The 27,198-nt window shown below is 41.8% G+C and overlaps 1 protein-coding gene across 7 annotated transcripts in view; it reads left to right on the forward strand.

Moving 5' to 3' along the window:
• EYS (eyes shut homolog) overlaps window positions 1-27,198 on the forward strand; it is a 511,791-nt gene that overhangs the window by 126,840 nt on the left and 357,753 nt on the right. For all 7 annotated transcript variants that reach the window (XM_082218133.1, XM_082218135.1, XM_082218137.1 and 4 more), the window contains 2 exons: window positions 19,229-19,400; window positions 20,106-20,184. In XM_082218133.1, coding sequence (XP_082074259.1) covers window positions 19,229-19,400; window positions 20,106-20,184 — 251 coding nt within the window. The remainder of the gene's footprint in view (window positions 1-19,228; window positions 19,401-20,105; window positions 20,185-27,198) is intronic.

The following is a 27,198-nucleotide window of genomic DNA, read 5'->3' on the forward strand; positions in this document are numbered from 1 at the left end:
AGTTTTAAACCAGTTTTTTTTTTTTAATGAACATTTCCAAATACACAAAATGCTCATCCTGTGACATTTCTAACTGGGAAATGTCAAAAAAGGGTAAAGGACCCCTGACAGTTAAGTCCAGTCACAGACAACTCTGGGGTTGCGGCGCTCATCTCGCTTTACAGGCCGAGGGAGCCAGCGTTTGTCTGCAGTTTTTCCAGGTCATGTGGCCAGCATGACTAAGCCGCTTCCGGTGCATTGGAACACCGAAATCAGAGCAGTGCACGGAAACACCATTTACTTTCCCGCTGGAGTGGTACCTATTTATCTACTTTTTGTCTACCATCCCCTTAAAGATGATCACCACAGTAGGAGGCAACTTCATTACCAAAGCCCGAGTAGACTAAAAGGTCTTAGCCTGGCCCTTAAAGATTGACAATGGCACCAAGAACATCTCCCTTGAGAGAGCACTTCACAGACAAGGAGCAACCACTGAAGAGACCCATTCTTGTGTGGTCAACCTCCACACCTCCCATGGGTGGGGCACATTATATGATTCAGGTGGGTTTGTTGAACACTGTTGTTGTTTTCCTGTTTTCCTGTTTTTGTTGCTTAGCAAGTATGAGAGCACATCTACATGCTGCTGCATCAGCAAAGGAGCACGCAGAACATGTGTGGCAGCAACAAATATTAGGAAAGCAAATGTTGAGGCAGGAGAATAATAAAGGTGAAGGCAGGTTTCCTAATGGCTGAAAGTAGTCATGTGATTGCCAAAGGAATGCTGTGCTTTCATTTGTATAACAGACCCCCAATGGAGCTCCCCCTCTTCCTCGCCTGCCACCTGCCAGTCCCCTGTGCAAATAGCCTCAAATTTTTTTCCAACAGGGTTAGGAAACCCTCCTGAGCAGATTGTGGGACATTCATGTGCTAAGGGGAAGGAGAGGTCCAATCAAATGAGTGGAAATCTGCTTGTGCAATGTTGGATACACTCCTGTGTCTTTTAGTGTGTGGTTTTAACTAAAAAGATTTTTAAAAATTGGCAAACCTACTTAATTTTGCCTAGTTTTGCAATGGACCTTTTCAACCAAAAGTTACTTTGCAATAAATACCCCCCCCCCCGCGCCCAAAAAAAGTGCATAAAAGGCATATACAAGTGAATATAGTATTTTTAAAACATGTATTATGGTTTTTTAGCTGTGGTAAAATGTACTGCCAAGTAAATGTGCTTAGAGTTGTGCTGTACTTTTAAAAAAATAATAATAATGCATGATTCCCCCCAACATATGGCTTATGCATATGATATCTAATAAATTAGATAAAGTTGATGAAAAACAAGCAATGAACATGCCGTATAATTGCTATAGTATACCGTATTTTTCACACCATAGGACGCAGTTTTTCCGTCTTAAAAACTAAGGGGAAAACTCTGTGCATCCTATGGAGTGAATGCAGGGGGGGAGGCAAGCAGGAAAAGCCCCCAAGAGCCACACACAAGCTTCGCGTGGCTCTTGCGGGCTTTTCCCCAGGAGGGAGAAGGGACTGACGTGGCCAGTCAGTCCCTTCTCCCTCCTGGGGAAAAGCCTTGCACAATCTCTCCAGTCGTGGGAGGCTGTGCAAGGCTAAAGAGGAAGCCCGGGCAGCGAGCACGATCCATCCCGCTCGCTGCCCGGGCTTCCTCTTTTGCCTAGCACGCCTCTCCAGCCGCGGGAGGCTGCACAAGGCTAAAGAAGCCAACTTTTTAAAAATCTCTCTATCTCTACCTCTTTTTCTTTTTTCGTCCTTTCTCCACCCCCTTATTTTCCTCTGGATCAGTGTTTTTATCTAGATTAACGTTTTAGTTTGGAGGGGGGAATATTATAAAAAAGGAAACTTTGCAGCTTTTATTTTAGTATACAATAAAAACAGATTAAACAAAACACAAGAGAAGGAACTAGCATAGAAGAAGAAGAGAAAAGGGAAAGAGGGAGGATACAAAGCCATTTACCAGAGGTAGATCTTAACCCTTGCCTCACCTGGGAGCTTCTCTGGGCAGGAATTCCCTCGGCTTAAGTGGGATGAGGGAAGAGTGGCAGGTAGGGGGGTACCTACCTAGACAGTGAAGCCACATGTCTCTACAATGAAAATTGGGAGTGGGCATTGTGTGAAGTGGCTGTGGATCTCCTGCTGCAGAAGTGTAGCACTGTATAGAGTTGGGAGGGCCACCCGAGGGTCATCTAGCCCAGCCCCCTCACAATGTAAGAATCACAGCTAAAGAACGCCAGGCAGATGGTCCCCCAACCGCTGCTTAAAAGCCTCCAGTGGTGGAGACCTCCAACAACTTCCGAGGTCACAGAATTGCAGGGTTGGAAGGGAACCCCAGGAGTCATCTAGCTCACCCCGTCATGGGGATTTGAACCGCCAACCTTCTGATCGGCAAGTCCTAGGCTCTGTGGTCTAACCCACAGTGCCACCCACGTCCCCTCTCAGATTAAGTGACATCAAATCTAAAACTCACTGGCTGGAACTCTTAAAGAGGCCAAGTGTCTAATTCATTAGCCAATTAGTAAAGGCCAGGGAAAAGTGAAGTATTTGTACATCAAATATGTGTATTCTGCACCATAGGCAACCAACAGACATCTCAAACAACTAATCAGGAGTGTACCTTTCAGCTCCCCCCGCTGAAGTGGAGTGATTACATTTTCTGCCAAATTAGGCCTCTGATGTGTCTTCAGATGACACTAAGTATGCTTATGAACTTGTATGCCGAAGTAGTTACCAACGCATAGGGAACCCAAATCTGTTGCTCAGTCCATTGCTTCTGCTCTGGATATTAAAGAAAATACTACCTTTAATGCTAAAGCAGATTGCAGCAGCTGAGCATGAAGTTATATCAGTAAATTCTCATGAAAACGTAATGCACATTGTTCTGGATGCACAGCTATTAGGAGACAAGGAACAAAATGAGCATTGATTGGATGCCACCATGAAAGTCCTCTGTTTATCATCCATACATTTCCCACTGCTTAGGGAATTATTCTGAAAATGTCAATCTGTGTAGTCAAGGTTACCACCTAAAGGCTAAAGCATAATGCTATGCATGTGCAGGAAATAAAAGGAGGCTAATTGTTTCCAAGGGCCTCTAAACACAACAGAGCACATAAGTCGGTTAGGCCTATTCTGTCTCTGGTAGATTGTCAGCACTCCGTGGCTATGTGATTATATGCTAATGGTCAAACAACTGACCCTTAAAAGCAGATCAAACAAGAAATGAGCAAGCCCATTCACTATCATTTCAGGACAACGACTTACATTAAAAACAAAACAAATCAAACCATGTTGCATTTTTTGTGGAAGGTTGTCCTTGAATCTGAGAGCTGTGCGCAAATGTAGCATGTTCAGTATGTTGCTCTGCTTGTTACTGTATAGCTTTCAAAAGAAAAAAACCCACACGCAGACAAGCAATTCTATCAGTATTGTTAATTTTGTGGTCTTCTTCACTTAGTGACACCAACAATGTTGCCTGAGGCTTACTAGATGCATTTAAGACATATGCCTGGTTCAGCAAAGGCCGTTGCCATGTGTTCTGGCAGTCGCTGTAGTGTCCCGTTGCACCAGAAGCAGTTTCATCATTCTGGCCACATGACTCAGAAAGCTTTCTATGGACAAATGGCTGGCTCCCTCAGCTTGAAGTGAAATGAGTGTTGCACCTCATAGTTGCCTTTGACTGGACGTAACCATCCAGGGGTCCTTTATCTTTACCTAAAAATTACAGTTGCTGTGGCCAGGCATGCCAACTCTAGTGAGCTGATGTGTCTCCAACCCCCTCAGTCTTTGTTGGAAAGGGGCACACATATGCAACATCAGGCGTGGTGAGCGTTGCATGTGCAGCTGGCTCCTCCAGAGTGCTCAGCCTTCTCCAGACAACACAATGTCACACACGCCACACGCTGGGTCCCCTCAATCTGGCACCTCTGACTGAAGCTCTAGGCAATGTCTATCAAGGTGGGTTGTCTTGTTTTTTACTGTCAGTAGCTCCATACAAACCTTGCCAGGTCACAAACTTCCTGACAGCCTGCATACACTCGTAATGCAATTTTATGGAGGCTACAGAGTGACTGATGAACTGAACCTCTATGCGCCATTATCACCCAAGACATGGTGATATTAAAAGCCCAACACCTATGTTGCCATTGTTGGCTATTTGCAGTATAGTAACGCTGCAGAGAGCTTGCTGGGGAGACCATGCATTAAAAAGGGACTCAAAAAGTACTTAAAGAAGGTTTTAATAAGAAAAACTCCATTTACACTAAATACATCAACAAACCAGACCCAACCACCAACCCATCCCCCAGGGTAATGGGAGAGCTAGGTGCTGCTCCTTATATACTACACCCAATTGCTCACACAGCTTAATCAGTACAACTCAGCAGCACCTGCTATGTTTCACAGCTGTAAAGGTGGGTCTCGTTATTTTGCTCTGGCCCTTGCTCCGGCCCCTTAAAGACATACACATCGGGTGGAACAATGATGAACCTTTACATTTAAAGAAACCATTCAACAGCCGCACGTCCAAGGGGATATTGAGTCACCAGTGAAGAATTTCAGATGTGAGGCTTAGCAGTTATATGACAGACCAGTATTTTGTTTTTGAGAATATGCTGAGAGAGATATTACTGAGCTCTTGTCTGTTGAATCAACAAACAAACAAACAAACAAAAAAAAAACAGCTTTGGGAAGTATGCTTATCGTCATCCTTGTGAGCCTTTAATTGTGCCGACTTTATGATAATACTAACAAATGCCACTTTGTACAAGATGACATTTCATACAGAGAAGTAATTTCTTTGTTGGTGTTTGCATAAATCTGGCATGTAAAATCTTGTGTAACAAATGTACAAAAGTCTATTTTGCAATTTGCAGGATAACCTCACTCTCCTGGTATTTTAAACACAGGTGCAAATATAATCCAACCATAATTCAGTACCTTCTTATTTTGTAAGTCCTGGTGAATTTCAGTGAACATTTTCAGTGGAAGAGTTTTGAGCACATCTGTGGGAGTTTGCTGATCTTTGTCTGGGTTGTGCCTTTTTGTAGTTTCCACTCAGCCTTGTGTAAAAAGAGGTGAGGGACAACCAAAGAACTTGACTAATAGTTCTTACCCACCAAATACAAATATCTAGATAATCTTGACATATTAGAGATATCCTCTTTTATTTTAATGCTGCACACCATGGGTGCTGGAAATAAAAGTTTGCAAGAGAATACATCAAAAAGTTTCTTGAAGTGATAAGGATCACATTGTTCATACCACCACTTTTCAGATTAAAGGACAAATCTAGCCCTAAGATGCTCCATAGGCAGTATTTGACATTTAACTTAAATCAATGTTTAAAAAATTATCACCCTACGTGAACCGAACTCTGTTGAATGCAAATATTTCTAGACTTTTTGTCCCCATTTCTGGCAAAGTTAGTCACTTTTTCATCTTGTTGCTGCAAGGCAAAGTTGTGACCTGTGAAGTATTATGCTGTGTAAAAACAGGGCAAATATATTTACCTCCAAGCTGACCTCGCACTTCAAATTTCACCCCTCCATACAGCGACCATTTAATTTGATTTAATATCACTAAGCTAAAATAATTCCTTGCAATAAATTTGTAAATGACCCCAAAATACAAATTCTAAGCCTTTAGAGTTGGCCATTAACCTGTAATAAATCTTTCAAAGATGAAATCAATAGCATATTAGGTTCAACAACCTTATCAGCCGGGTTTTATTCAACACGTATATGAGAAAGGAAGTTAAAAACTTGCTCCCACTAATATAGTGAGGCACATGGCAATGGAGTGCTGGAGCTGGAATAAAAGGTACACTAGTTTTAAAGGGAAATCTACCCTCCCCGTTAAGAGGGAGGGAACAGACACCTAGGCTGGGGAGAGGAGGCTGCGTAAGTAGCTAGTCCCAACCATTTGGGGTGTTGTGGAGTCCTTGTGCCTGTAAATATGACCACTTTTAAGCTTCTAATGAGTTGGATTGGTTGGTATGAATTAATTTAAATTAGGACAGTCTGGCACAAATTTGGACTCATGATACTTACAAGGATCTGAATGGTCTGGCACCTACAGAGGGTCCAGGAAGGGAGGAAATGTACACAAGTTCCCTGGACCCATTTCTTCTCCTCTTGGTCAAAACCATCTTATTCACCCTCTCATTTTCTCCCAGAAAATGGTGGTGGTGATAAGGAGAAGTGCTAGATGCAGCTGCCCAATTGCTTATCGGCTCTGTGCATCACAAACAACCTGGCTGTTGCACTGAAGAACTGGGAAAAGGAGCAGCTGGTGATAATGGCAGTGAGGACAGGTCACAGAATCCCTGAAGGAAAGAGAGAGTGTTGTCCGAGGGCCTTCCACACCTGCAGCTGGTATTGAAATCAGTCCTCTCCTTCAGTCAGGAAGTGGGGATTGGCCACCCCTTTGTTTTCCACAGAGAGCAAAAACTAGGAATTTTATCATGTTTGGCTTGGTGGATCACAACTTGTGTACACCTAAACAAGATCAACATACTGGTTGCTGCTTAAGGTTAAGTGCATGATGCAATGAATTAACTGATTACAGCCCAGTTATTGACAAATCCCCTTCTGCCAGCCCTTCAGAGGATAGAGCTTTCCTTGCTCTGATGATGCCCCTTTCCTGTCAGAATTCTCTATGGATCTCATGGAGTGCCAGGGAGAAGGAGGCACCTGTCTGATCACACAGTATGCCAGTCCACAAGCACCCTCACTGTGTTTTATAGGCAAATACACATGGCTAGCAAGGTCCAAGCACACAACAATCTCATTTGTATGGTAATTCTCTTGTCTTGAGGACATTTTTGAGACTTGGCTGATAAAATGAACACAGCAAGACAGCTCCCTTCAGGCACAACTTCTATTAACTATTGTTTAACTGTTTCCTGGGGGATTAGTCTGTTGCAGCAAAAAGAACAAAGTGCCTTGTGGCGCCTTGAAAGACTCAAGACCTTAGCCCCATAATACATTTAAAGCACTATTATACCACTATAATAGACATGGTTTCCCCCCAAAGAATCCTGTGAACTGTGGTTCGTTAAGGGTGCTGAGAGTTGTTAGAAGACATCACCATTCCCCTCACTAAGCTACAATCCCCAGAGTTCCCTGAGAAGAGGGATTGTTAAGCGACCCTGCTTCCATTTGGGCACCAGGTTAAAACCTGGTTATTAGTGTTTAATGATAGCCTCACTTTGTAGTGACTGCAGCTTGTGCTTTAAAAATATTTATTGCCTACCCCATCCCCCACTACTGAACTGTAGTTGGATTTGTACCCAGCCCTGAAAATCTTTGGCTAGGGGGTGGGATATATAGTATAAACAAATACATATACATGCCACCCAGTAATATTGCATTCTTTCTGATTATTGATTTAAAGGGCTGTCTTTCATTCATTTTCTAACTTTTCTTTGTTGTCCTTGCTGCACTGAGGTGATTTTCTGTCCTCTCTCATTTGCCGGCTCACTTTGATGCTAAATGTTTGCTGTTTCTTGCAGAAGTTTCTGTGGAATGAAAGAATTCCAATTAAATGTCTCTTGGAGCATTTTCCTCTCCATCCCAATCACCCACCCTGATGCTTGCGCTATTTCTTCCAGCTCTAACTTTAATGAACATAGTGGACCTAATGGTGTTGTAATCAGTTGATGCTACTACTTAACTCAGTTTGAAGCCCTGAAATGGTGAAAGGGGGGGGAAACATGTTTGTTTTCTTTGCAGGGTTTGCAATAAGGTGGTTGTCTACTTGGAGACTTACAGGAGGTGTGGTTGTAATATAATGCAATAAAATAAAGCCAACTTTGTTCTTATAAGACCCCGTCTATAAATTTTCAGTAATTGCACAATTAATATAGTAACTTTCCCCCCCTTAAGTTTCTTATACCCATGAAGAGCAGAAAGTATTTTATGATTATTATTGATCTGTAGGAATTAAGATGGTTCATTAGGATGTTTTCATAATTTTTCAGTGCACATTACTAAGTTATGTACAAGTTTCTTGCAAATTTATTTGCAGCAATCTTTTGACATTTTTGGAAAAATAAATGTACAAAGGGAACAGATGACCTAAGAGGGAGAGCTTGGTGGCAGAGCTGATTTGATGCTCCTGCCACTAGGCAGCACACTGGGCTCCCTACACTTTCCCCTCACCTTCTTGGTAAGCAGCAGCAACTTGCTGTGTTAGGAAGCCAGGAGAGCAATGGAGCCCACCTGCATTACCCCACCAGTCCCTACTGGTGGCACTTCTGCTGATAAGGTCCTGCTGTGTATGTTGTGCGTGATTTAACTATAGGCTCTTTCACACATTACATGGAACAGAGGCACAATCTGCTTCTACACATGTGCAAGTGTTTGTGCAAAAGACGGTTTACAGACTGCACACCTGTTGAATGTAATGTGAACTATATGTAGGCTTGTTCACATTTTGAACACAGGTGCAAGCTCTCTCTACACATGCATAAATGTTTCTGTGAAAGAGTGTATACTTGTTCATTCGGTTATTTGATGCCTAGGTACACAGACTGCACTTATTTACCATTATATGTGAATTACTGTACATGTGTATATCTCAACTATTTGTGTAAACAGGTGCATATACACTTGTTGAATGTAACATGTGGACATTTCTTAATACCATAGAGTGATTTGATCACAGAAATAATGTATGGGCAGGTCCTGCTCTCCGAAAATTCCCTTATCCAAAAATAAGGACTTATACCAAAACTACACTACAAACATGGCTGATTCTGATATCTGAACAGCTGGAGTTTCCTCACTTTCGTACAGTACTTGTTTCTGCTTTGCTGGTCAGTGGCCATCATTTTTGGACAGAAACCATGGAGGTGTGAGAAAGACTGGACAAACCAGAGAGCAGGGGAGATCAGACAAATCAGTTTTTTCCTTTGTCTCTGTTTTGCTGATTTGCTGCAGCCATTTTAGGAAGAAATCATGACGGGGTGGGATCATGAATTGGAAATGTTCCCATAGGAAGTAATGCAAATTGTCAGCTCTTTAGGCGAATGCTCGCCTAATAAACAATTTCCTGGGAACACGCTGTGTTTGGTAAACAGGATCTGCAAGTGAATATCCTTTTTGGATAGCCTTTTCTTCATGGGAAGGCAGGCTGCTCCATTCTGCAGTGCTTAAAGTCCCTATATTTTTCTTTCATTTACTCTCACAACATCAGTGAGAACCTAGCTGCTATCGATGCACATTTCGCAAAGCCTGGAATGTTACCCCACATAAGTGATTTTAGTTTTCTGATGTGCTAGATTGAACAGAAGGCAATTCTTGTTAGTCTAGGTACTTCAGAGTTCAGGATTAATAGCAACTCTGTAAATTCAGAGTTTCTCAAATGACCAGAGGCCAAATGTGTTAGATCAGGATCTTTAACTATATTGTCAGAGTGTTTTTCCCTTCCCATCAACACCACTTCAGGTCCCCCCTGCTTTTCTTAAAGCTGGCTGCTCTCCCTCAAATACAAATTTACTTCAGGCATTCTGACAACTTAGTGACAGTATTGATTGTGGCTTCCAAAACTCCCCTAGGAGGTTTCTTCCAGACATTGAAGAATAAGGACCTTACAAGTGAGGGAATTGAAAGACCAAAGGCAGCTCTGAACCAAAATAGTTGCAGCGTGGCTGCTGTGTCTTACTCTGTCTGTGCTTTGAAAGCATGTAAGCGGCAGTGCTTTCATGAAATGTGGCGTGATTTATACCAGGATGGGGAGCTTAATCCTGACATCCCAGTCATATTCTCAGCTCTTGCTATCAGCCAGCCTGCCAAGGGTGCTGGAAGTGAGGCTCTGGCACCTTAAATGGCCAAAGAGTGTGGCCTCTTTGCATGCATGGTTATGGGTACTGGTCATATCACTGGCATATTCAGGTAGGTCTGCAGTGACCCCTCCTCTCATTTCTGAAACCTGGAGAACCACAACCAACCAGTGTTGACAATACTGAGCTAGACGGACCAATGGTATGACTCAGTATAAGAACAGCTTCCTATGTTCATATGTACTAGTGTCATTGGAAGCACAGAGAGGAGGGCAAGGTGTGCTGCCAAACTGGATAGATTTATTATATATTTGCTTTCGTAGATTTTCACAGGTACAGGAATGCAGGTTTTGGTGTCTTCGGGTGTCTTCCCGTGTAAGAGTCGGGGTGTCTGTGCGACGTTTCGACGAGGTCTCACTCGTCATCTTCAGGCTGGTGCTTTCGGCTTCTTGTTACTGGAACAGAGCAGAGTCTGGTGTTTGAGTTCCTATAAATACTGTTGAGGGGTGTGGTGTATAGCCTCCAACGTTCTGGGCAGAGAGGAAGTTCCTAGATTAGTGTGCCTTTTCTTCTTTTGTTCCTTAATTACTTGAGGGATATCTTGGGTGATTTCATGAGTGATATTCTGAATACCACTGGGTGGGTCATTAAGTGTAGATTAGTTGCTAAAGCTTTCGTGTCTTGACCTCTTGAGCTTGTGAAGAGTTTTTCTGAGAAGATGGCTGTGCTGCATTTAGTTGTGCTCTGGCTTGGCTTCGTGTATAGGGGCGCGCTGTGGTTTTGTGCCTTGTGCCAGCCAGATCTGTGTAGGGATTGTTTTTTTCCGGTAGATAGTGTGTCCTAGGGAGCCATCAGGTTTTTTGTAGATTAGGACGTCAAGAAAGGGGAGTTGGTTGTTGTCTTCTATTTCCATAGTGAATTGTATTTTGGGGTGTAGGCTGTTGAGATGTGTGAGGAAGCTATCTAGTGAATTGTATTTTGGGGTGTAGGCTGTTGAGATGTGTGAGGAAGCTATCTAGTTTTTCTTTCCCGTGTGGATGTGTGAGGAAGCTATCTAGTTTTTCTTTCCCGTTTTTCTTTCCCGTGTGGAACACTTTGAAACCAATGCTTTAGACAAGTCAGAACACAAACCCAAACTTTGGCTCAGATATGTTGACGACACCTTTGTAATTTGGCCACACGGGAAAGAAAAACTAGATAGCTTCCTCACACATCTCAACAGCCTACACCCCAAAATACAATTCACTATGGAAATAGAAGACAACAACCAACTCCCCTTTCTTGACGTCCTAATCTACAAAAAACCTGATGGCTCCCTAGGACACACTATCTACCGGAAAAAAACACACACCAACCGCTACTTACATGCACAATCACACCACCACCCTGCACAAATAAACTCCGTAGCCAAGACTCTCATCTCCAGAACCAAACGCCTGGCTGACAAAGACCACTTGACAACTGAGTTACAGAATCTCTCAAATGTGTTAATCGCCAATGGATACCAGAAAAACAGGGTTACGAAGCTAATCCAAAAAGAAACACCCCCCAAAAACCAAGACACAGAAGAAAACAATGGCATGGCCCTCCTTCCTTATATCAAGGGCACTACAGACAAAATCAGCAAAATCCTCCATAAACACAATATCAAAACAGCCTTCTGCACCAACCAAAAAATAGCCAATATCCTCAGAAACCCAAAAGACAAAATCCAGCTGGAAAACCAAGGGGTCTATGAAATACCCTGCAAAGTCTGCCCAGCCACGTACATTGGACAAACAAACAGACGAATAAATGCACGTATCGCAGAACACAAAAATGCCGTCAAAAAAGAAGAAAAAACTTCCTCTCTTTTCCAACACATGAAAGAAACAGGACACGAAATTAATTTTGCAGATTCCAAATTGCTCTTTAACATGGAACATCACCACAAGAGAATAATCATGGAAGCCATCGAGATAGAGAAACACCCTCACAACATGAACAAGCGTGACGACACGTCCCGCCTGCCAGACATCTGGAAATTAGCCCTCCCCACAAAAACCGACACCAGAACCAGAGGCACACAGAACGCCGTCACCAATCAACCACACCAGACCCAAACCCAGACCCTCTCCACAGACATATTACAGACTCCATCCAGTAGCCAAACTATAGTGGCACCTCCGGATGCTGCACCCCCCTGCAATCCCTACACAGATCTGGCTGGCACAAGGCACAAAACCACAGCTCGCCCCTATACACGAAGCCAAGCCAGAGCACAACTAAATGCAGCACAGCCATCTTCTCAGAAAAACTCTTCACAAGCTCAAGAGGTCAAGACACGAAAGCTTTAGCAACTAATCTACACTTAATGACCCACCCAGTGGTATTCAGAATATCACTCATGAAATCACCCAAGATATCCCTCAAGTAATTAAGGAACAAAAGAAGAAAAGGCACACTAATCTAGGAACTTCCTCTCTGCCCAGAACGTTGGAGGCTATACACCACACCCCTCAACAGTATTTATAGGAACTCAAACACCAGACTCTGCTCTGTTCCAGTAACAAGAAGCCGAAAGCACCAGCCTGAAGATGACGAGTGAGACCTCGTCGAAACGTCGCACAGACACCCCGACTCTTACACGGGAAGACACCCGAAGACACCAAAACCTGCATTTATTATATATATATATATATATATATATATATATATATAATATTTTTTATTGCTTCTTTCCAGGTACAAATACATAATCAAATATACAACAAAAGCAACAATACAGAAAAAGAAAAGAAAGAATTAGAAAAAAGATTCATCTTTCCAAAACATTTTTTTCATGGTCAACCAGACTTCCCCACATCTTCCTCACCCTGCATTCTTTACAATAAAAATAACAGCAAATTGTTACCTTGTTTCATGCGTTTTTTGTACTTTCAAATAATTATATTTTAAGTTTAAGGTACTTATTGTTAAATTACCTTTTTTCATAATAAATCATAAAAGTTACTCTAAACTTTGGTATTTTCATAATTATAACTTAGTTTCCCCCATCTTCAAATTTTATTGCTGAAGCTAATCTTTCCAGACCTTGCAAATTCTCAACATTCATATAGCTTATAATGTTTTTGTAAATAGTCCTTAAATTTTTTCCAGTCCTCTTCTATTGTTTCTTCTCCCAGATCTCGGATTCTGCCAGTCATTTCAGCCAACTCCATGTAGTCCATCAATTGCGTATGCCACTCTTCCAGCGTGGGTAAATCTTGTGTCTTCCAGTGTTTGGCGATAAGGATTCTTGCTGCTGTAGTTGCATATAAGAAGAAAGTTCTATCCTTCTTTAACACTTTCTGGCCGACAATGCCCAGGAGGAAGGCCTCTGGTTTCTTGTGAAAGGTATACTTAAATACCTTTTTTAACTCATTATAAATCATTTCCCAGAAGGCCTTCACCCTCGGGCATGTCCACCAGAGGTGAAAGAATGTCCCTTCAGCCTCCTTACATTTCCAACATTTATTATCAGACAGATGATATATCTTTGCAAGCTTGACTGGGGTCATGTACCACCTATATATCATTTTCATAATATTTTCTTTCAAGGCATTACATGCCGTGAATTTCATACCGGTGGTCCATAACCTTTCCCAATCTTCAAACATAATGTTGTACCCAATGTCTTGAGCCCATTTTATCATGGCTGATTTGACTGTCTCATCCTGAGTGTTCCATTTAAGCAGCAAGTTATACATTCTTGAAAGGACTTTAGTCCTTGGTTCAAGTAATTCTGTCTCTAATTTCGATTTTTCCACCTGGAAACCTATTTTTTTATCCTTTTTAAAGATCTCTTGAATTTGGGCATAATGTAACCAGTCTTGCACCTTGTTTTTTAATTTATCTAAACTCTGCAACCTCCAATTGTCTCCGATTTTTTCTATTATCTCACAATATTTTGCCCAGCCAACCTCCATATTAAGCCTTTTTCGGGCCTTTGCCTCTATTGGTGATAGCCACCTCGGAGTCTTATTTTCTAACAAGTCCTTGTATTTAGTCCAGAGAATGAATAAAGCTTTTCTGACAATATGGTTTTTAAACAATTTGTGAACCTTTACCTTGTCGTACCACAAATATGCATGCCATCCGAAAGCATTATTGAATCCTTCCAGATCTAGGACATCAGTGTTTTCTAATAAGAACCAATCCTTCATCCAGCAGAAAGATGCAGCTTTGTAATATAACCTTAAGTCCGGCAAGGCAAATCCCCCTCTTTCTTTCGCATCAGTTAGTATTTTAAATTTTATCCTGGGCTTTTTGCCCTGCCAGACAAACCTCGAAATATCTTTCTGCCACTTTCCAAAACATTCCACTCTGTCCACGCAAACTGGATAGATTTAAAGTAGCAACAGCTCATTTGCAAGGGCTAGTAGTAACAAGCCTTGACTTGGACAATCTCACCCATGCTGATGACAGTTCTGCCCAGTGCAGCTGAGCTAGTAGGAGGGCTGGTGTAGGTCTCTCTCTCTTTCCTCTTTAATATATAGTATATGTTTTCATGTCTTCAAACTAAGGTATTAAAACATGGATGATGGCAGTACTACCTGTGTGTACACCAAAAGGCATCTCTTAGTGATGCACTTCACAAGGGATACAGATGTTGGAGAGCCTGTTTGCAACACACATCAACAGTAATGCAGTGTCACTGGCCAATACCGCCGTCAGGACAAAACACTGGAGGGGATTTCAGAAGCTGTAATGGCTTCTGCAATTCACCGTCAGCGTACACCAAGAAACTTAACTTGGCTCTGCATAATTGCAGAAAGCTCCCTGATCCAGTGAGAGAAAAGTGTTTCCACTGTTGGTTGGGTTAGGTGCTTTCTCAACTTTGCAGAGAGTTTTACATGACCTACACTCTAATCTTTCCTTGTTGCTTTACTAAAACTTTGAGTAAAAGCCTAGTTTGTTAGGGTTTGTTTTTTGTTGTTTTTTTGGCAGGGTGGTATTGGGATTGTTCTGAGGTCTTGTCATTCACTCCATGCCTAAGGGTCATACCAATATACCTACCATAGACAGCAGATTGAGACAATTTAAAGTCCAAAGCTTTAGGAGCAGTGCTTTTGTTCCGGGGGGTATTCAAAGGTATGCAGTTACCAGCACCTTTTTGTTGTTGTTGTTGTTGTTGTTGTTGTTAAGAAGTGTGGCATTTACTGTAACAACTTCATAGTGAGTACTGGCACCTACTTTTCTAGAGAAAAAGCACTGGTTGAGGCAGCTAAGGGAGGAATCCACTTGGTGGTAGTGGTGATAACAAAGTGAAGGAGTTGATTGCTTTGTTTTCCTCTCTTCTCCCTCAGAGGTACAGATTACAGCCCATGCCATCACAGGTGGTCAAAGCATTTATTTATTTGAATAGTATGGCTTTCCTGTTGCTCCTTACAAGTGACTAGGGCTATGCCAGCGAATTCCTCCAACGAAGCTTGTAAACGCGGTAGAAAAAAAATGCTTTCCTGATTATGTTTGTTTGTTTTGTGCCAGGGCTGACTTTCAGCTCCCATTCCCAATGTGTAAACATTGTGTACCTGGCTGACTATACTGTTGCCAACCTGTTTAGGTAGAATGTTGCCTGCTCACAAGCGAGCCACATGTATGGCCTGGAGCTTGATTGCCAGAGAAGAATGAAGCAAAAAGGCAGTCGAGCTATGAAAGTATAACAACAGTTTGTGTCAGATTTGTGACTGCTGCCCCACCCCAACAGAGACAGTTTGATTTCTTAAGTAAGGTATGATCAGTGCTCTTTTCTAGACCAAAAAGTGCTGGGACGCTTCTCCCTCAGAAGAACCACTCCAGAGGATATCTTTGGGCTTGGGTGGGGGTCTCCTCACGAGTCAGAGGCAGCCTGTGTCAGGCTCTGTTCGCACGGCTGCCACATGGGCAGGCAGGGAGTAGGCAGGCTACTACTTTCTCCCAGGAAGAAGAGGCAGTCTGTGTACGCCCCCTGCCTGTGCAGAGGCAGCTGAGGCACGGCTTCTTCATACTGCTCCACTGAGGGGCGTACGGTTGTCTGCTGGTGGCAGGGGGAGTAAGGAACAATGGCAGTTTCACTCATGATATACCAACAGGTGACGCCGCCATTATGCTGTGGCCCTCCTACTGGGGATATATCGCCCAGGCCAATTGCTGAGAGTGCTCAGCTGAGGCAAAGAGGGGCTTGCGTGCCTCAGCTTGAGCAGCTTAACAAGCTCCCACTCACCCACCCATCTCTCCTGCTCACGAGAGCAGGAGCAGCTGGGAGCTTGCTCAGCTGAGGCGCAGCTTTCCCACACACCAGCTGTTAGCTGGGAGGCTGAAGAGCCTCAGCAAAGCGCTGCTGCTGCCTGAATAACCTCCCTCCCTCCCATTTAAATGAATTGTTGTGTTTCAGGATTATAATTGGTATGGGCAACAATTCACATACCTCCATGTTAAATGCAAATCCCACTGGGGTTGATAAGAATTTAGCAACCTAACTCTGCATATTTTCTGTTTTGGTCTTTCCTTCATTTGCAAATTATTTGTCATTTCCAAATAATCATATTAATATATGATATATTGACTGTATCTTGATATATGTATAAATATGTACACAAACCCCACACCCCACAATTAGGAACATAAAGTTTAGAAGTGACTCCCATCCAGGGTGTCAAAAACTTGTATTAAGGCGAGATGTTTCAGAGGCCAGTTATTCCATGTAAAAATTAAGCTGTGAATAGTAATGCTACCCAAGTTTTTGGGAAAGTAATTTTCAACTCTCCCCCCCCCATTTCATTATAAATCATTTCCCAATATTCTTCTACCTTTTTACATGCCCACCACATATGAAAAAAAGTTCCCTTAATTTCTTTACATTTCCAACACAAGTCTGATTCTACTTGATACATCTTTGCCAACCTACACAGAGTTAAATACCATCTATGAATCATTTTCAAATAGCTCTCTTTCAGTGAATAACACACAGTAAATTTTAGGTCATTTCCCCAGAGTTTCTCCCATTGGTTTAGATCTTTAACTAGCTCATCTTTTGTTTCCCATTCTAATAAAAAGTTATACATTTTAGACTAAAGTTTATCCTTATTCTGTAATAATTCCTTTTCCAATTGTGAGCTTTGGTCCAAGAATGCATTTTTTAAAAAAAATCTAACTTAAACCTGCCATATAAGTGGTGGTATTGTAACTAATCTGTGACTTGACTCCTTCAGTCTTCCAATCAAGTGCAATTCATATTGTGTAGTGGCATCTAAAAGGTCAGTTGTGAGCTCACAATTTTTTTGCTAAAAAATTTTTCAGGCTTTAATTTAAAATAGCAGGATAGTGCAAGCCCAGCACTGAGCATGATGATGATTAATGATACTACAAAAATTATCCTCAACAAGAGTAAATTAGTAGATTTGAACTCACCACCCCCAATTCTCAATACTCAGACCTCCACCTTGTACACGAGATGCTCCATTAGCTGGGCTAATGTGAAAGGAAGAAATTGTGTCTCTGCAAGACTATATAGTAAGGGAACTTGATTCCCCCCCCCCCCATGATAGATCTAATCAGATATATTCATGATTTCCTTAATTATGGCAGTTTATTCCAATTCATTTAGTGTTTTTTGTAAGAGCTGCACTTGTTGAATTGCAGAGAGAGAAAGTTGTAGCATGTGAGAGATCATGTACACAATTCCTAAAACAATTCCTGATTAATATTAGCACAGCAACTAATTATAAACTATGAGATATATATGCAAGTTTGACAAATTGAAAGTCCAAATATATATATATATATGAAGAGAGTGCCATTGTGACCTCATCAAAGCATGGGAAGTAGGATGAAAATTGTTTGCCTTAGGTTTGGAGCGTATATGCAGTGGGATAGCCAAAGACCAGAGAGATAGAGTAACTGTTCTTTTGAAGTCCCATCCCCTGCAAGCTTGACACTATAGAAGGATTTTCAACCCTATGATGTACAGAAGTGAATGACTTCAAAAGAAAGTATTTGGAGTTTATGCAGGTGAAGCAGATGCTCAAAGGGAGAGCATTGTGGAGCTCGACTTCTTTGTCTGTATACTAACAACATTTTATCCCCTCTTCTTTACAACAACAGATCAAGAAAGCCTCCTACTGGAATTTGATTTATATATGTAGAATATCTTCCTATTGCTGGCCTGCGGGGGAGAAAGTAGCTAGTTTGGCACACAAGAGAGCATACAGATATGTTTTCTATACACTAAGCCCACAATTTATGCCCAGTTAACTTGTGCACATTCAGCTTTACATGTGTGGCAAATCAATAAATAAATATAAAGGGGTGGAAAGCGGGCAGAGTTCCAGGAAAAATGATTTGGTAATCCCATCCACCATTGAACCCAATGGGTTTTGACTATGCACAATTTTTGCTTTAGGTGCAATCCCTGACATGTAACACCCACCTAAGTTATAGGCTTACTGTACATCATACATAAGGTGTCCCCCCCCCTCTGTTGTGTGGGATGCTATATGAAGCACATTGTGTCCATACATACAGATATATGTATAAAATCAACAACATTGGGTTTATTTACATGTTGTCTGATATGATTTAGCAATGTGTTAATGAGGTAAGTTGAAGAATTTTCCCAGGGAATGAAGAAGTGTGCTTACCTGCATCTCAGTAAAATACATGGAGATCTTTGGAATCATGCTGATTCTGTACATCTAGATTACTGGCATCTGTCGTGGAATCATGGGGCAGGATTCAATTCATGAGTGCTGTCATCAGTGGTAGTGCTATAAGGATGGTATTTTGCTTCAGCCAGGCTCTACGACATGGTCCAAATTCAGGGTGTGCTTTTGGATGGCATGATTTAAGTTAGAGGATGAGAAAAGTATCTGCATGTTCGGGGTTCTCCTGTCATTATGCAAAGTGAATGCGGCATGTGAGCAAAGGATACACATCATGCAAACTAAAATTGTCTTTTTCTGTGTGCTTAAGTCATTGCTTAGCATGCTGCCCAGGAAATGTGGGAGTTAACACTGGAGTTAAAACACTTGCAGGGATGCTGAAAAGACCAGTGAGGCTGAACTCCATGGTGACAACAGGGCCCAATTCATATATTCCCAGATTAGTGTACCTATGGCTTCACAGTGTCTGGATCCCACACTGCTCTAGAAATTATCTCTGAAGTTAGGTGTCTTAAATTGCTACAGGTGGGACATTAGAATATGAGTAGTTTGCATCACTGCAGCCTTCTCATATTCTAGTGTTGCTTCCATGGTATTTTTGCACTTAAGAAACTCTGCTATGCTGCTGTAGTTTAATTATATACATCTAGGCTAGAGCTGCAGGCTTAAATGCATACAATGTCTGCCCCCACCATATATAAATAAATAAATAAATAAATAATTTTTTAAGTACATAGTGTTTTGATTGTACTGTTGTCTTTATGTGTGTCCCCCGCCCCAGGCAACCAGTGCGAAGTGGATATAGATGAATGCGTTTCAACACCTTGTCTCAACAATGGAAGCTGCGTCGATGGCATCAGCTACTATAAGTGCTACTGCCGAAGTGGTTTTATTGGAATAAACTGTGAAACAAATGCTGATGAATGTTTGTCAGCGCCTTGTCTTCATGGAAGGTGGCTATTTTCATCTTTTACTATTATTACCCATAAGAAAAGAAGGGGAAGGGGAAGAAGAACTAGCAACATTTAAAATTTAATGTCAGGGAAGGTTGCTGAAGATACTTCTAATTATGCTGTTCCATAAAGTAAAAGTACAGCCACAGTTAAAGGATGACAGATGTTGCCAGTTTAAGCTAATGCAATATAGTGGGTACATTATCTCATTTCTTCTTTCATTCGAGTGCAATAACATAAAGTAATTTTCAATAACTGTGCATTAATTAGACTTTAATATACTTGCAAGGAGTTCTTCAGCCTTTGCATGCAAGCAGGTTGAAAGAGGATTCTTCTTTGGAGCGCAAGCATATGTGTGGAGGTTTAAAATACTTAGGAACAAAGAACATAAGAAGCTTCCTTTTTCCAAGTTGGACTATTTGTCTAGCCAACTCAGTATTTTCTGCAAGGACTGGCAATGGCACTCCAGGGTTTCAGCCCTACCTGCGGATACCACTGATTGAACCTGGAATCTTCTGCATGCAAAGCAGATGCTGTACCAAAGGGTGTTTGGTCATGACACAATACAGTTATAGGGACAGTTTCTATTACGTCGAGTGGAGTACATACAGGATTAGCCTGAGATTTGTGTATGAATACAACGGATTAATGTGAATGGTGCTGTGTTGTGCAAGTGTGGCAAGTGACCTGGATGTTCTCTTTCAGATGCATTGACCTCATTGATGGGTATCGGTGCAACTGCGAAGCGGGGTGGACCAGTTCAAGATGTGAAATTGACGTTAATGTAAGTCTTCTCATTAAAGCAGAGGCCATTTGCACACACGAACCCATAAAATACCAAAGCTTTTTACAAAAGAAGTACTCCCTGGGTTCTCAACACCGAGGAGGTGGCAAGGGTACAAAAGTTTCAGTAGTCTGGTCATCAGGGGCAACCATATTATTAGGTCCAGTGCCTCAGGGGGAGAAAGGCTGCAGTGTTTTACCTCCATTCACCACAAAGTGCAGGAAAAGCATTAAGACTCAAAGGACTGATCTGCAGAGATGGTGCCTAAAGGGAACAAAGTGCATGTTCCAGGTCCTTTCACAGTAGCTGCCTTCAGCATAAGGGTCACATCCACACAGTGCATTTTAAGTTCATGACCAAAGAATCCTAGGCACCCCTCACTGAGCACCCTTAAGCCTAAGCTCCCATGATTCTTGGGGGGGGGAGCCATGTGCTTTCAATGTAAGGTGTGGTTGTGACCAGAATGTGTCACTGAATTCCAGTTGCTGTTGGCTAGCAGTGGATGAGGACTGTTGATTTTAAGTCCTTCTTTTGAGATTCTTTGAGCCGCATGGTTAGCCACAATAGGAAACAGGATCCTGGCTTAATGGATTGTTTCAGTTTCCTGTTTAAAGCATTAATTGACTCAATATGTAGCACATTTGTGCTAGAAAACCTTTTGTTATAATTGTTCGTAGGGATATCGTAGTGCTTGCTATATGAAACCATTCAGTAATTTGATAGGTCACTGGGGATTTACATTCATACTCTATTTACTACCTGCAGTCAGAGCTCTGTATTCTTTTGAACTTTTCCTATTGCTTTGGATGTTCAGTAAGCATGTCAGTGAGTCGACCATGTCACCAGAGCATAATATGAACTAATTAGCTGTTTTAATTCATCATATTCCTGATGCCATGCGTGTTGTAGCATACCACAAGTTCAACATTTAGATCTTGAAAACAAACAGTTGTTCCTAGACTCTTTTTGAGATGCCATTAGCAAAGTGAAACATATCAGTAGTGGCTGGTTGTAACTGGGGCTGATGGCACACAGGGCAAGGCAGCTTACTAGTAAACAGAACCAGGATAAACCATAGGCAATTATGAACACTGCATTGCTGCTATCCTACTGTGTGTCTTCTTGCACTTGTGGTTTGAATACAGTAGCTTGACCAGGTTTGACCGGATGCAAGCAATGCAACCAAGTAAAATCAAGTTTCTTTTCTCCATGACAACTCCTAATAATGAATTTAAGAAGTGCTCCCTTTTCTTTGTTATTGTTGTGGCTTTTAGTTTATTGTGCCCCACCCCCAGATTTACATTTTAATTGTTTATATTCCTCTTCTTTTTTGTAAACTTCCCTGGGAATATCACTGAAGAGTGGTATAAAAATGCATGATAAATATTCATACTGGCCCAAGTGGTTTCACCGCATTCCGTCTCAGAAGGTAGCTAGTTATATGAGGGAGGATGGAAGGACTCAGGAATCCTTAAGTGGTGTGACTCATCCCGGAAATGACAGTCATCTGCACAAGTTCTTCCACCTTGGCTTTTTTTGCTACTCTTCAGAAATGTGTCCCTGTGTAATTATCTCCGGTTAATGTTTGTGACTTTTCTTTAGGGAGCCTGACTTATTTGATTTTCCATTCTCATTTGTTCCAAAAGAGGCATTAAATTTTCTGCAGACCTTGTAACTTAATTCATTAAGGAACAGATGCTGATTCCTTCTGTAGTACTAGCAGAACTGCTTTATGTTTGTGTTGTTTCCCAGATTAATGGTGCTACATTTGGGGAGCAGGGAGGAGATATTTAGATTTTCAAAAGAAAAGAGAATTTTCAAATGCAGTCTATGTTGCCTTTGAGCACAAGTTTTTTTTCTAAAATTGCCAGTGCAGGAAACCTGATCCAGATCGCAATCCAGACTTGGTGGAATAGAAGAGCTTCCAGCCCTTTGCTCCAGCTGTAGTAGTCTAGAATGGGCTAGAAGAATCAGGAGTAGCTGAACTGGGAGAACCTAGGCTGGAGGAGTACCTCCCCTTTCCACCCCAACTTCAGTCACTTTGGAAAGGCAGCAGGGATAGTGGATCTTTCCTCCAATCTTCCTGCAGACCTGGAAGCCCCAGCAGAGGCTGTGGAGGGCTTTGATCAGACATGGGAGAAATCTAGGTGGCAGTTACTGAACAGGAGTCTAAGCAGGAGAGTGCAGTCTTGTTGCTTATAACTTGACGCAACCTTCACAGATGGAAGGAGACCCACCCATCCCAACAGGAGTATATGCTTCCAAATATGATATTCCCACAAGGCAAAAGCTTGGCAGGAGGGATGGGGAATTTATTGGGACGTCTTTATTGCTTCTGTCAAGTTCTGAACTTCTTGCCATGCTCCTGAACTCCAGGACTGGGGCTCCTGAACTCCAGGATTTGGAATCCTGAGTACTACATCAACTGCTGAGCCTTACTTGACCAAGTAAAGAGCTCTCTCTTACTTCCAAGTAAGGGCCTTTGTCTGTGAGTGTTGGGTGGAAGCAGCTGCCCACACTTCCTGATGTGAAAAAGCCCCATGGGAAGAGTTATCTCATGACATCTTTCCACAGGGCTTTAATCAAAGTGCACGAAGTCTAGCTACCAAGTGCCTGAAATTGGAGCACTTGCAGGTTTTGTTCTTAAAGGAAGTTCTTCCTTTTAACTCCTGTTCCCCTTTCCTCCCAAAAAGTATTTCTGCCTGGTTTCTTTAAAAGCAAAAATGGTTACACTTAAACCAACCACAATTAACAGCTGCTAGAAGCTTCTGTTGATAGCCCAGCAAAGTGTGCCGTAGGGTCTTCGGGAATTGCTGACACCTGAGAAAGCTGCAGGGTACAGACCAGTAGAAAAGGTTATTTGTAGAAGGAAGGAAAGGACACTCACAAGCACCCCTTGTCCACCAAAAGCTCATCAAAATGAGAATTTTGCTTGCATTTTCTTTGCTCTTTGATAATTTTCAATACATTTTCTCTTTTTGTGAATTAACGGGGAATAGTTTTTTTAAAAAAACAAACAAAAACAAAACCATGGAAGAAATGTTGGGCACAACCCTAATAAAATTTTCAATAATTTGACGTTTGATAAGAAAACAGCACCTCATGCCTGTTTTTATTCTCAGCTTCTTTTTCAAGTTTGATACTTCCTGATGATTTTTATGCTTTCTCCAATGAACTATTATTTTAGGTTGATTTGTTCTCCATAAATTTTGTAAAGAGCATATAAGAGAACAAAGCTGCAGGAATAGTTTGAAATGCTAACAAGCTACGGGGAATGCATGGAAAGAAATAAAATGCACTCCTCTATTTTTGGCTAGCAAGCACAGAACACCTCTTAATTTCAAACAGCAGACTGTTCTTTTCTTTTCTTTTTAATGACTTTGAGTTTCCCATTAAGTATTTTCATTAATTTAGTGAAAGACTAATGTTCAAACTATAGGTTCAAATTCTTTGGCAGTATACAAAGTTTCCCATCCTTCCTATGGGATGTATAATTCAATTACTTTATGTAATGCTTTCTAATAAATCATCCTATATATCCCAGCTGGTTTGCTGATAGGAAAAGCATGTTGTTTTCACACCAGTCCCCTTGGGTTCAGGTATTTGCATTTAAGTAAAAGTAATGAGTATATCGGAAAAGGAAATCTACTTATCCTTGCTCTTGGTAAACTGAAAAGTGTTCACTAGTTTGGAGAAGTTAGCAATAACCCTCCGCCCCACCCTTCAAAAATGAAGAACTGTACTTTCAGGTGACGTGTGCTGATTATCTCAAAAGCCTGGATGACAGCAATTAACAAACTTTATTGAAGATGAATGCATTCGTCAATCGGGGAGTGGAGGAATTCTGATTCATTTTGGCAATTACACTAATTGTGCTTTCCTGTAGTTTTGACGCAGTAAAAGTTAATTTGCCACAAGGTTATGTTATATAAATGTGCCAAGGTTTTCCATTGGATTAGGAGAAAGTATTTGACACTATATTTATGTTATTATTTGAATAAAGATCAGTACGTTTGCTCTTATACATTTTTTCAAACTCTATCTTTTCAAAGCAATTGTAAAGAATTGCTCTCATCCAGTTTTCCATGTGAGGGAAGAAAAGGCAGCCAACTGCATGCTCACACAGCCCAGTTGCTTCTAGCATTATTCATTAAATGCATATCCTACCTTCTGTCCCAGGAGCTGAAGGCAGCATACAACATTCTTCTCCCTCCTCCATGTGAGATAGGTTAGAGAAGAGGGGGCTCAGTGTCACCCAGTAAGCTTCACAGCTGAGTGAGGATTTTAACTGGAATCTCCAAAGTTCTCATCTGGCACTCTAACCACTATACAACACTACCTCTCAGTGGGAGAGCACTTGAGTCTTAGCCACACTTGCGAAGTGGATGTTGCTCTGGTGCTCCCACCATGCATCTTCTGAGTGCGACTGTAGGTGCTGGCTGCCTTCTTCTCCTTCCCAAGAGGCTATTAAGAGGACAAGAGGAAGTCCCTCTGAGTGTTGCAGCAGACACTGACCCATTTATAGTTTCCTGGGCTCTTTTGCTACATACTTTCTTGGACTAGGTCCAATGGGCTAGATTCAGCTAATGGATCCTGCTAAAGGAAGCTCCCGCAAGGACTTTTGCTACAGCAAAGGGGCTTCCCCACTTCTCCTCCACCCATACTTCCAGAATTGTTTGGTGGAATGTTTGTTACGGCACAATGTTGAATTCTTCCCAACTTTTTATCTGTATACAGTCATACCCTGGAAGTCAAATGGAATCCGTTCCAGAAGTCCATTCGACTTCCAAAACGTTCGGAAACCAAGGTGCAACTTCCAATTGGCTACAGGAAGCTCCTGCAGACAATCAGAAGCTGCGTCGGACATTTGGGTTCCAAAGAACATTTGCAAACCGGAACACTCACTTCCGGGCTTGCAGCATTTGGGAGCCAAAATGTACGACTTGCAAGACATTCAACTTCCAAGGTATGACTGTGTGTGTGTCTGTGTACCAAGATATGACAATCAAGAAATAGCTAAACATGTCATATACTCTTGCACTATTAACCATTTCTTCTGTTGCCTTGCCTTTTTCTTCAAACACTCCTAGTTCTCAGATACTCCATATTTAAATATTGTACAGTAGTAGATAATAATTTTGTTGAGCAGCATGACTAATATTCTTAGGAAAATGCAACAAAAATTCTTTTTGGTTTTTTGTTGTTGTTGTTTTGCCACCATTGATCAGTGGGTATTGGCTACTAATGCAGAAACAATTTTTTTATTTGCCGTTAAATATCAACAACCTCAGATATGCAGATGACACAACCTTGATGGCAGAAAGTGAGGAGGAATTAAAGAACCTTTTATTGAGGGTGAAAGAGGAGAGCGCAAAATATGGTCTGAAGCTCAACATCAAAAAAGCGAAGATCATGGCCACTGGTCCCATCACATCCTGGCAAATAGAAGGGGAAGAAATGTAGGCAGTAAGAGATTTTACTTTCTTGGGCTCCATGATCACTGCAGATGGCGACAGCAGTCACGAAATTAAAAGACACCTGCTTCTTGGGAGAAAAGCAATGACAAACCTAGACAGCATCTTAAAAAGTAGAGACATCACCTTGCCAACAAAGGTTCATATAGTAAAAGCTATGGTTTTCCCATTAGTGATGTATGGAAGTGAGAGCTGGACAATAAAGAAGGCTGATTGCCGAAGAATTGATGCTTTTGAATTATGGTGCTGGAGGAGACTCTTGACATTCCCATGGACTGCAAGAAGATCAAACCTATCCATTCTTAAGGAAATCAGCCCTGAGCGCTCACTGGAAGGACAGATCGTGAAGCTGAGGCTCCAATGCTTTGGCCACCTCATGAGAAGAGAAGACTCCCTGGAAAAGACCCTGATGTTGGGAAAGATGGAGGGCACAAGGAGAAGGGAACGACAGAGGATGAGATGGTTGGATGGTGTTCTTGAAGCTACCAGCATGAGTTTGCTCAAACTGCGGGAGGCAGTGGAGGACAGAAGTGCCTGGCGTGCTCTGGTCCATGGGGTCATGAAGAGTCGGACACGACTAAACGACTAAACAACAACAACAATTCTAGTGTGATATATGAAATATTAAAATGTGTAGCATTTGTCACACAGTTGTTTTCAACTTCGTTAAAATTTCTCTCATCCGATCTCAGCATTATACCCCACAGTATCCTCTGTACTATGTAACAATAACCCCGCCACAAGCTGTAAAATAGTAGCATATAATTAACAGCATATAATTAACACTGCATTTATGAAGTGAGTAAGAGATCACATATAAAGACATAAATGATGCATGCGGAACTTTAGTCTCCCTACCCCCCAAAAGCTATTTGGAACAGACTGAAAGTCCCCACTGGGCATGCATAAGCCATTCTGCATGCCATACAGAGCTCTTTGGATAGTGTCTGCTGAATGAATAAATGAGTAAATATCAGCTCAAGGGAAGAAAAATCTATACGGCTCCTCAGATGGGACGTTAATTTTGAAATCTTACCATATCTAGGTGATTAGAGTTGCTGATACCCTTTTAATCTCTGTTGTTTTGTTAACTCTTGCCCTGATCTAGCAAAGGACATCTGTATGTGGTGTGGTTTCAGTCTTCCACAGCGAAATCTGCTGCCTAGACTGGAAAATGGCAATCACAGCTAGCCTGAGGCATTTTGCTCCCTAGGCGAAGGGCAGGATGGAACCCCCCACCCATTCCATGCACAGAAGCTGTCTGGGGTGGCAGTTGACTCTTCAACCCTTGTAATAGGCCACCACAATCCTACACTATGTCTGTAGGATGGAAGGAGAAGAAATGGAAAGTCCCATTGTACTAACAGACTAGATGCTTGGAGCATTACAGTTAAACTTCACCATGTTACCATTGCTTTGAATAAGAACACTTACACTATGATTACTATCACTTGGAATGGCATAGCCAATACAATACACAGTTTCTGTTACTTTAATAGTATAGTTATCTGGGTTTCAGCTCCTCTCCCTACTGAAGCCT

This window comes from Podarcis vaucheri (assembly GCF_965113315.1).
Source record: "Podarcis vaucheri genome assembly, chromosome: 3".
In the NCBI taxonomy this organism is placed as follows: Eukaryota; Metazoa; Chordata; class Lepidosauria; order Squamata; family Lacertidae; genus Podarcis; species Podarcis vaucheri.